This window comes from Convolutriloba macropyga, chromosome 7 (genome assembly GCF_964194025.1).
Source record: "Convolutriloba macropyga chromosome 7, txConMacr16.3, whole genome shotgun sequence".
Lineage (NCBI taxonomy): Eukaryota > Metazoa > Xenacoelomorpha > Acoela > Convolutidae > Convolutriloba > Convolutriloba macropyga.
Window position 1 is genome coordinate 17,233,945 of NC_134474.1, and position 11,496 is coordinate 17,245,440.

Sequence of the window (11,496 nt, forward strand, 5' to 3'; positions counted from 1 at the left end):
GTTGGTTGCATCTTAATTCAGTCTAAAAACCTTCTATTCCGGGTCGAGGGTTCAGCAGCTATAAGCGGATATTTTTGTAAGAAACCCGCTGAATGTGCTGCAATTATGTAAGGTTTGTGCTGATTGCGTTGAAAATCGATAAAAAGGTGCTGAATCCGCTGAAAAAAAATTTAAGCACATTCCAGCGCATCTCTTGCATAAAAACAGCACTTGATTCAGCACCTTCCTTACATAATTTCAGCACTTGTGAAACTTTTAAATTCAGCGGATTCAGCGCTTTTCTCACAAAATTTTACGCGCAATTTTTTTGCTCACTATTGTTATAACTTAGTCAGCATGTAGGCTCCTTCAACTTTTGCATTTATGAAGAGCCACTAATCAATCAAAACTTTGCGTGGTCTTCTTTAAATGAAAATTCATTTTTTGAAAAACAGACCGAGTGTGAAAACGGTCACACTTTAATCAAATTTAACGAAGGAAGACAATTACACTTAGGGGTACCTGGTTTCATTCCATCAAGTAATTTGGTTTTATACCTCAGCTGCAATAAATGCTTTATCTTAAGGTTTGACAAATTTCTTAAGTCTTTTGACAGATATCCAACTGTTTTTAATTTGAACTGCCCTAGTGCAATGATTTTTAGTCTTGCACAGTTGCTTCTTCTGAATGTACAGCAGAAAAAACAACTCAAAAAGTTTCATCTTCTGCGAGGAAACCGTTGAAAATGCATAAGATAAGTGCTGATATTGTGTAACATAAGTCCTGAAAATTATGTAAGAAATGCGCTGACAGCCGCTGAAAAAATATATTTTCAGCTGTTAGATCATACATGATTATCCACTTAATGTGCTGAAAAGTGCTGAAATTATGTAAGAAAGTGCTCAAAAATCAGCAGATTAAGCGGAATAATGCGTAAGATTTACCCGCTGGAAACTATTTTTTCAGCGGTTATCAGCGCATTTCTTACATAAATTTTGACAAATTCCTCGACCCGGGATAATTTTTCTCTTTCAATTTCATCATTAATCTGGTGTTTAAAGTTGCCCATAATTTTTTGTTAAAAAGCTGATGCGGACTATTTGCGTCTATCTGTTCAAATCGTTGAAAAAAATCAATAAAGTCATCCGTTATTGGTATTGAAGCATTGTGAGACCGCTCCACGGAAATGTTTATCATCCAGGTTTGTTAAACATTTTAAATGTAATCATAGCTTTTTTGTTTGTAGGTAGTTTTTTTATCGAACAAAAATATCTAATGTAAGAGTGCTGAAATTAACGTAAGAAATTTGGGAAATATTGATTGCAACAATGATTCGATACCCTTATAAAAGAAGACCCATCTGAATTAGATAAATTTGTTCCTTTAGATCGAAGTTTGCTTTACGAAAATTAATTTTGAAAAAGTAAAAAAGGTCACTTTTTTTGTTTTCAGCATCTAACTTAAAACTTTGGACCTAATTCTGTAAAATGTAGTTCAATGGTTTCAAGGGTTGTGTCAACCTCTGAGATCTTTAATTTTTTCCTCCTTACAATCATGGCGATCAACTCAAACAATTTTTTAATTCGTTAAAATAACCCTTCATGAGGAAAAAATTAGCAAAATTGGCAGATTTTTTAATTTAGAAGAAGAAGCAACGTTCCATCCAGACAAAGAAAATTTTTTCTCCGGCGGATATTTTTTACGTCAGATTTTTCTAAATTTTCATAGATTATATATCGCATGTTAGTTTGGAAAAAATTATAAAAAACTCAACTGGATTTGAAATAAGCAGCACAAAAAGTACAGTTTTTGAAGAAAAAACTCAAAAAATTTGTCAAATAATGAGATCAAGAAAATAATGCAAATTCAGTTGGAAATGATAGCTACTACTTTGTTTGAGTGCTCAAATCTCTCCACCAGAAGTCTTCCTTGTTACCGAGGAGCCGGTACCAAATTGAAAAACGTTTAATTTTGACACCTGCGTGTATTATGTATTTTAATCATTCAAAATTGCAAACAAGATAATCAATATTTTGGAAAAAATATTTGTAAAACCTACAAAAGCCGAAAAAAACGTATGATTAAAAACGTTGTCTTACTATTACATCGAGCAAATTTTGGCAGTATCTTTAAAAATTTCTGATTTCAATAACTGCGAAAACGACTCGTCTTTATCCAACCCAAACATTCATTTGCAATTTGAATATATTTTAACGTATTCAAAGACTTGTGTCTGCTTTTTCTTTTTGTTAAGATTGTGCGTGACTTTTATGAACAATTGAGTGCAAATTCGTCCTTTGCAAATCAACGCCTCGAGGGCAAAATGGAATTCAATATGTATACCTAATTTGAACTGTCGTAACGGTTGAATTGTTCTTAAACGGGTAAGTTGAATGGGGCTATAATAGACCTATTTATTTTAACTATAAATGCGGCGGAAGCGAAGGCGGCGCGGTATGCCATGTAGATGAATATAACATTGCAGAAACTTTTGTATGCGGTTAGCATTATCGTGTTCGCTTTTTTCCGCAGTTGGAAATTTTGATACGCGGTCTATACAAGCTAAGAAATTTATCCCATGGTTTATTTCATTACTGATTGGGCCACCAAAATCTATTTGTATCTCCTCGTTTGACTCACTTCAGGGTTTAATAGGAGGACATTCAATTAAGGGATTATAGGTTTCAAAAATTTTACCTATCTTATTGCAGGGTGTGCGTTGCAGGGTGAATTGCACTCTGATTGCGGTGTTTTATTGTTTGATTTTGCGATGCATTTCGACTATATTAATGAACTGCTTTGAAAATCTCTCAAATATTCCAGATTTATTGTCCAACTGATCTGTAGCTATCAAATTGGTGGAATGAGTTTTTTCAGTTTTTTTGGTTATACCCGCTTTAATTGACGAATTTATACAATTTGTTTCGGCGCTGTAATTTGCTTTGGCGTGAATGGAATCTTTCATTCGCGGAGCGTTTCGAGTGGTCATTAGCACAACAGGGTTGGGTGATTGTCAACTTGCTTGTAATTTTGAGGCGTTTTGCTAAAAAAAAATAGATTTGTTAAGTTGAAAGCATTTCGCAGCGCGTTTCATTAAATCCAGTTTCGCGACTAACAATTGCTCTTAATTTTGGTTATTATTTGGTACTATAAGGTATGGTTCCCTTATAATCCGTAATCGACTAACCCCATAAGTGTGTCTGACAAGTGCTCAGTTACAAAATTAAAGGGCAATAATCTATAGACTCAGCTCCTAATTGAACGGCTCTCTTTCTTTATAGGTAGTTGGACGCGGTGATCTGTTATGAATGTGAACTTTTCACCGTACGAATTGTAATCGATGTGCTCTATTGCCCATTCGACCCCCAATAATCCCAGTTTGTTTACTTTATATCTTGATTCGACCGAGTTCAGAAAAACGGATGAACAGGCGACAATTTTTCACCCTTCATATTTCGATTTTTCTAGGGCATCATTAAGAGCATGTCGTGATGCGTTGCATTCCACTCTAGTCTCAAGATTGGAGTCATAATGTCTATTTTCGTTTGTTCCTGCTAATTTGGTTTTGATGTCTTCAAAATTTATTGCTTGATTATCAGTCCAAAGAAATTTTCTGATTTTTTTAGGGTTGTCTGAGCAGATGACAAAGTTTTGGTAGATTTGGTATGAATTTGCGGAGACGTTGGACAGAACCAAGAAAATATCTTAATTTTTTAATGGTACTTGCTGATTAAAATTTTAGTACTGCACTTGCTGTCGAATTAGGTAGTTTTATTGCGTTTTGTGTAATTTTGTAACCTATTCTTTCAATTTCATTTTTTGCAAGATGATATTTCGATAGATTTATTCTTAAATTTTTGTCGTCTAGATTTTTCAGGCTCGTTCTGGCTGTTGTCATGTGTTTTTCCAGTGTTTTGCAACTCACAATGAGTATATCATCCAGAAAACAGTATGTGTTTGTTAATCCAATAAGAATCGCAGCAATTGCGTTTTGAAACTCGACCGGGGTATCGGTTATTCCGTAGAGTCCATTTTTGAAGTGGTACGTTCCAGTCACATCGCCGCTTAATATGTTAAAATTGCAACGGCCCGGTGTTTCAGGATGTAGATTGAGTTGGCTATACTTGTACTTCAATTGAATTGTTGTAATAAGTGAGTCGTTTGCTCCGCGTTTACGCTTAAATTTTGTAATATTAATTGAATCAGACTCTCTGTGTTGAGCATTTGAGATTTATTCATGGTGATGGATTCATTCATAACTTTTGAATCGAGTGCTAGTTTAAATGAGGTGTCCTTTTTTGCTTTTATAATTATCGGTGAGATGAAGTGTTTGTCTGAGCACGAATAATGTTTTTGACTATCTCTTGATCTAACAGTGTTATAACTCCTTCTTAACTTTATCTTGAATAATTGTATGACTTTTTCTAGCTTTTTGGTTACGAGCCTGATAGTTTTTGCGGGATTGTGATTTTACTGTATGGTTCTCTGATTTGTTGTTTTATTGGATTTGATGGTTTGATACAGTTTACTATTCTGTTTGTGGCTTAATGCTGTTTAATGTATATTCCCAATGTTTCAAACAGGAATCTTCTGATCAATGGTCGTCAGCCATTTTCCACAATCACAAAGTGTTCATTTTTTGTGCCCCAATTGTTGCATTCGACTGGTGCTATTAGTGTTCCTGCAGTTTTTACTGCAGGGTATACGTTGCAGGGTGAATTGCACTCTGGTTGCGGTGTTTTATTGTTTGATTTTCCGATGCATTTCGACTATATTAATGAACTGCTTTGAAAATCTCTCAAATATTCCAGATTTATTGTCCAACTGATCTGTAGCTATCAAATTGGTGGAATGATTTTTTTCAGTTTTTTTGGTTATATCCGCTTTAATTGACGAATTTATACAATTTGTTTCGGCGCTGTAATTTGCTTTGGCGTTAATGGAATCTTTCATTCGCGGAGCGTTTCGAGTGGTCATTAGCACAACAGGGTTGGGTGATTGTCAACTTGCTTGTAATTTTGAGGCGTTTTGCTAAAAAAAAATAGATTTGTTAAGTTGAAAGCATTTCGCAGCGCGTTTCATTAAATCCAGTTTCGCGACTATCAATTGCTCTTAATTTTGGTTATTATTTGGTACCATAAGGTATGGTTCACGCAATCCGTAATCGACTAACCCCATAGATGTGTCTGACAAGTGCTCAGTTACAAAATTCGACTGGTGCTATTATTGTTCCTGCAGTTTTTACTGGTTCGTTTGACTTTTTGTTCTAACATTTCGTCTTTTTCTCTGTTGCCCATTTTATTTTTTTTGCAGTTTTCAGTGATCGATAGTGCTTCGTATTTTTGTGACTATTGAACAGATACTTCCAGAGTTGAGAAGCAGTCTTACCTGGTTATTACCAATTGTGACCTTCATGTTTTGCGGAGCGATTTGGTCTGTATTGTCATTTGCTATCATTGCTACGCAGTTTTCATCTGATTAACTCCAGTCCGAATTGCATTTTGTGTTGGAGTTCTCCACTTTTTTACTGAATTTTTTGTCAAACTCCTTATTTTTTTCAACGTTTTTTACATTTCGGTTATTATTGTTTTGCTTTGGTTTTCTGCACATTTTCAAAAAGTGATTCGCTTTATCACATTTATTGCATTTTTCCCTAACGAAATGCAGTTTTGTTTGTGGTTTCTTTTTGACGCTTGTCCTCATTTGCGGCGCTGATTTGATTGATTTCGCCTTGTGAATTATGTGTGTGCAATTCGCGGGGAGATGACCACTAGTATTTTGATCGCTGTTGATTGATAGAGGCGTTGTGCTGTTTATTTTCATTTTATTGAGTACTCCAATTTTCAAATTGATTGCCGTTTGGAATGCTTGACTTGGTTATGTTGTTTCTTGTAGCAAGTGGCGCTGTATTTCGATATCCGACATTTTTGTGATGAATTTATCCAGCATTACTGTCTCCTTATAGTCTTTGAAGTTACTATACTACGCCAATTTTTGGAACGTGTTGTAGAAATGCTCTACTTTTTCTCCCTTTTTCTACTGTCGTGAAAATAATAGGTACCTATCAAAGAGGATATTGCGTTACGAATGGGCCTTACGAATGCTGCCTCCATTATGATCCAGAGTTCGATTGTCGATAGTTCGTTTATTACTGCGTGTGCTTCCTTGTGGTTCAAAATATGCGTTCCCGCTTTGCCATTGATCAGATACAACAATGAAACGCATTTTTGGTCACAGGAGTTGCAATGGAAACCACAGCTTAGTACTCCTGCGTCTGTTATTTTCTGGCACTTTAAATCTTACGAGAGTTTTATCTGCGGGTTTCTGGATATTCTCTCATATTCGGTCACCTTACTATTCTGTTTGTGGCTTGTTGCTGTTTAATGTATATTCCCAATGTTTCAAACAGGAATCTTCTGATCAATGGTCTTCAGCCATTTTCCACAATCACAAAGTGTTCATTTTTTGTGCCCCAATTGTTGCATTCGACTGGTGCTATTAGTGTTTCTGCAGTTTTTACTGGTTCGTTTGACTTTTTGTTCTAACAATTCGTCTTTTTCTCTGTTGCTCATTTTATTTTTTTTTTGCAGTTTTCAGTGATCGATAGTGCTTCGTATTTTTGTGACTATTGAACAGATACTTCCAGAGTTGAGAAGCAGTCTTACCTGGTTATTACCAATTGTGACCTTCATGTTTTGCGGAGCGATTTGGTCTGTATTGTCATTTGCTATCATTGCTACGCAGTTTTCATCTGATTAACTCCAGTCCGAATTGCATTTTGTGTTGGAGTTCTCCACTTTTTTACTGAATTTTTTGTCAAACTCCTTATTTTTTTCAACGTTTTTTACATTTCGGTTATTATTGTTTTGCTTTGGTTTTCTGCACATTTTCAAAAAGTGATTCGCTTTATCACATTTATTGCATTTTTCCCTAACGAAATGCAGTTTTGTTTGTGGTTTGGTTGTCACGCTTGTCCTCATTTGCGGCGCTGATTTGATTGATTTCGCCTTGTGAATTATGTGTGTATGCAATTCGCGGGGAGATGACCACTAGTATTTTGATCGCTGTTGATTGATAGAGGCGTTGTGCTGTTTATTTTCATTTTATTGAGTACTCCAATTTTCAAATTGATTGCCATTTGGAATGCTTGACTTGGTTATGTTGTTTCTTGTAGCAAGTGGCGCTGTATTTCGATATCCGACATTTTTGTGATGAATTTATCCAGCATTACTGTCTCCTTATAGTCTTTGAAGTTACTATTCTCCGCCAATTTTTGGAACGTGTTGTAGAAATGCTCTGCTTTTTCTCCCTTTTTCTACTGTCGTGAAAATAATAGGTACCTATCAAAGAGGATATTGCGTTACGAATGGGCCTTACAAATGCTGCCTCCATTATGATCCAGAGTTCGATTGTCGATAGTTCGTTTATTACTGCGTGTGCTTCCCTGTGGTTCAAAATATGCGTTCCCGCTTTGCCATTGATCAGATACAACAATGAAACGCATTTTTGGTCACAGGAGTTGCAATGGAAACCACAGCTTAGTACTCCTGCGTCTGTTATTTTCTGGCACTTTAAATCTTACGAGAGTTTTATCTGCGCGTTTCTGGATATTCTATCACATTCGGTCACCTCGGTTGAATCATCCATAGTTTGAATCGGGATTAAGTTGGTAGGGTTACGATGGTTGGTTTCGGATTGAATAGTACGTCTAGATTGATGTCTTTATTAGCCAATATTGCGAGTTTTAATTATGTCCTCACTTCTCCCAACGTAGCGGTAGTTCTGATGAAATTTGTTTACAAAAAAGATAAATCGCCAATGGGGTTTTTCGTGATCCTGCTGACTGCGCCATGTCATATATGCCTACTGTACAAAAAGTAATTTTAATGATTCGCGGTGAGAATCAACAGATTTTTATTTTGAGAGTTTCTTTGCGTAGCAAATGCTGAATTGAATTTTCACTTCGCTGGTTTGCAGAACAAATAAGTCTAATTGTTATCTGTGGGATTACGGCTAATTGCGGGGTGATGAGGTTAAATTAACAGAGAGCTGTATTCGCTTAGCGAATAGAAAACATGATTTGGAAGAATTATTCACAGCTGGGTGCAGGAAATTTTCTGATTAGTCTGAATAACTTAGCAGCTGACAGGAATTGTATGAACAGATCTAATTGTTTACACCGCTGAATGAACTAAAATACGAACAATCTTAAATATGGAAAGTATGAGGAATTAACAACTCATGAAAATGAACATCAGAGACATGAATAAATTAGGAATAGGTGGCAAATTGAACTGCATCTATAATTAGAATTAGGTAAGGGAAATGATAAAGTAGCAACAGAATAATCAGTGTTAGTTTTACGTTGGTACCTGTGTACCACACCTTTGATTTAACGTACAACTTGACCGTGAAATTGAAATTATGTCGGAATGACCAAAACATTGCCGAAAAGTTCCAGGAACTAATCAAATGAGCGAAATTTAGACCAAAAACAAGAAAATAATTACAGTTTAAGATTGGTTTGAATGTTGCAAGCTATTTACAAATCTAATCTATCTGAAGAAATCAAATAACTAAAACTTAAGTGGAATGTCTCTGATTAGATTTAATTTGATTTTTAATGCAACCTTACAAATGGTAGTCACAAAAACTTTTGTTTATTGGCTGAATATTAGTCCAACGAAAAATCGCGACATGCAAAAATTGTTCAAGAATCAATTCTTGAGATAAAAGTTACTGGAAGTTTTTTCTCGAAAATTGAAATTATTAACCAATAGGGGAACATTAACTTGTCAATTTTTTGAAAAACGGTGTTCAATAGTTTTTTGACAGTTTTTTCTGTAAGGGACTTTTCGAAAGGGTCTGAAACATAGCGGGAACCTGTCGGGGAAAACATTTTTGAAAAATGTGGTCGAAGAAACTGCTGACGCTTTTTCGGTTTTAATCAAAATGACATGGTGTGAAACACTTTAGTTCTCTAGAGTGACGTAACTTATCTGATGAGTTGATCTAAAAATTTTTTTGTTCAACTGTTTCTATCACCAATGGATATGAAAAATTTATCACTCACAAAACAAGATTCACGCCTGCGCAAATCTCTTGATTGAACTCAAAAGAGCGTCAAAAATTTTTTAGACCTCATTTTTCAAAAAAAATGACAAGTTAATGTCCGTCTACCGGGTGAAAACATTGATTTTCAAAAAACTATTTCCGACAATTTTTGAACTCCAATTTTCCAAAAAATTTACATGTGCCGACACCCCTTAAGCGAAAAAGTTTCAAAAAATGAGAAATTGGCTTTGAACTTTTTTTAATCGTTCACAAAACATGTATATCGACGAGCTAGCGATAGCAGTGCAGCAAACAATTGATCGTAACAAAACTGGTTCAAGCTTGTAAACAAATTGAACAAATTTACAATCAGCCGAAAGGTAAAATAGAAGATTTTCTTAGAAAAAATTCGGAGCTGACCAGAACCTCAAGGGGGGGGGGGATTTAGTGCAGATTGAGATATCACAATGTGGGAACATTTTTGTTTTAGGTTCTTTGCTGTAAAATGTCCCCCTCTTGCGGGGGACATTTTAATGCATATAAACTAAAACAAAATTGTACCCCTCCCCCGTTGCAATCTCTCAATCTACAGTATATGTATGTCACTCTATTGCGGTTAGTCAGCTTATATTACCACTTACCACAAAAAATTTTTCTCATAAAATCGAACCTGAACTGATATTGGTTTCAGAACTCCATGGCCTGTATTTCCTCTCACATTCATTATTCTCACCCCGTTCACGTGTTTAACTTCCGCATTCTGCCTCGCTACATGTTGTTCATTTGGCACGTTTTCATTGTCATTTAAACTTGCTGAAGTTTCTCTTTTCTGAACAAAGTTTGAATTGTTAACGCGTGGCAATGGGGTTCTTCCAACATTTGCCCGATTGAAATAATTGTAGTTTGTATTAATATTGGGTGGATTTCGAGGTGGAACAAACGCAATCATTAGAGGAGCCTTTTGTCGGGTCACCATATGACCTTGACTTTGCCGCCATGGCTCGTTCGTGCTTGCTGCAGTACCCATGATAAATTCAGTAGAAGTGATAAAAACCAAATTAAATACAAAAATATTGCAAGAATTAGAAATAATAAATATAAAAATAGCAAAATTATCTAAATAATTTGGAGAGTTAGGTCTTTCTCATTGTATCCCGACAACCCACTCCCCCTCCCCCTCCCCCTCCCCCTCCTCCCAATATATATGAACCAAAACAATCAATTAATATGAATGTAATTAATCGTAAACTAATCGGGCGATACAATTATGTGGGGCCTCAATGGGAAAGACCCGTTGTTTGTACGAGTTCCAAATCAAAGCAGTTCAAATTCCAGCGCCAACTGATATCGAACAGCGATTTTTAAGTTTGTACTGAATTCTCTTTTTTCTGATTTAATTACAGCCCAACTCCACCTTTCTTCACAAGCGCCCAAAATATTCAGTTAAGCAAATTTGAGCTGCATCTAATCACATAAAACGAACTAGTTTCATTGAATCAAAAAGAAGTAATATAAAACTATTAATAGACTAAAAATATAAAGCTAAAAAGACAGACATAAATTGTCTTCACAAATTGGTGGAAAATTAGTCTGGCGCTCAATGAAAACCAACAACGCTGTTTAAAACAGTTCACGCAATATTGTCGACTACAAGCAAAAACTACGGAAATTATAAGTGCTTTTGTGGGGTATAAAATTTGGAGAAAGCATATATAAGTTTCTATTTTTGGATTGAAAAAAACGTTTAATTTTTGCAAAAACAAATTAATTTTGTTCAATATTAGCACGAGATTTTTGCGAGACAGCCTTGAAATCAACGAGCTAAAACAAACAGGCACTGAAATTATTAATGAAGTGACTTTTCCTTGAAAATTTAGTGCAAAAACTTTCAAATATCCCCCCGTATTGACATTGATTTGACCGCTATGCGTTGCAAAAATGCTAAATTCATCAGCAATTTTGTTTTGTTGCATATACTTCAATATGCTGATTTTAATCCCAGATTGGATGACGTAAACTCGAGGAGACGAACGGAAACAAAAACGATTTTGCTATTTCTTATCAAAATGTCAATCAGTATTAAATTTACAACAAGTATTGTTCATTTGTTATCAAATATTTGAATAAGTTATTCACTTTCTGAAGACTAGCAAACATTTATTTCAAATCAATGGATTTCAATGTTGAAAAACCCGTTGAAGCTCATTTTCAAGGTGAAATTTGTTAGAAAAAAATGTTACAATCGGACACATACAGGTGGAAAAATTCCATGTTATAGGCTTGTTTTATCTCTTAATTTAGACAAATCGATAATGATTCTTCTTAATTATAATTTTCAAGTAATGGTCAACGTATTTATCATTAACTGACCGAAAAATCCACTTGATTTGACTAAAATATCATTTGGTATTATTTTTGAAAACCGAACAGATTCATTACGGGCATCTTGAAACGTACGCAATG

General features: G+C 35.2%; 1 protein-coding gene across 2 annotated transcripts in view; it reads right to left on the minus strand.

Moving 5' to 3' along the window:
* LOC142342653 (dual specificity calcium/calmodulin-dependent 3',5'-cyclic nucleotide phosphodiesterase 1A-like) overlaps positions 1-10,131 on the minus strand; it is a 339,291-nt gene extending 329,160 nt beyond the window's left edge. Inside the window, exon 1 of one of the 2 annotated variants that reach the window (XM_075394099.1) lies at positions 9,704-10,131. In XM_075394099.1, the coding sequence (XP_075250214.1) occupies positions 9,704-10,060 (357 nt within the window). In that variant the 5' untranslated portion in view covers positions 10,061-10,131. The remainder of the gene's footprint in view (positions 1-9,703) is intronic. The other variant, XM_075394100.1, reaches the window with a different exon arrangement.
* Between the last annotated feature and the right edge of the window lie 1,365 nt (positions 10,132-11,496).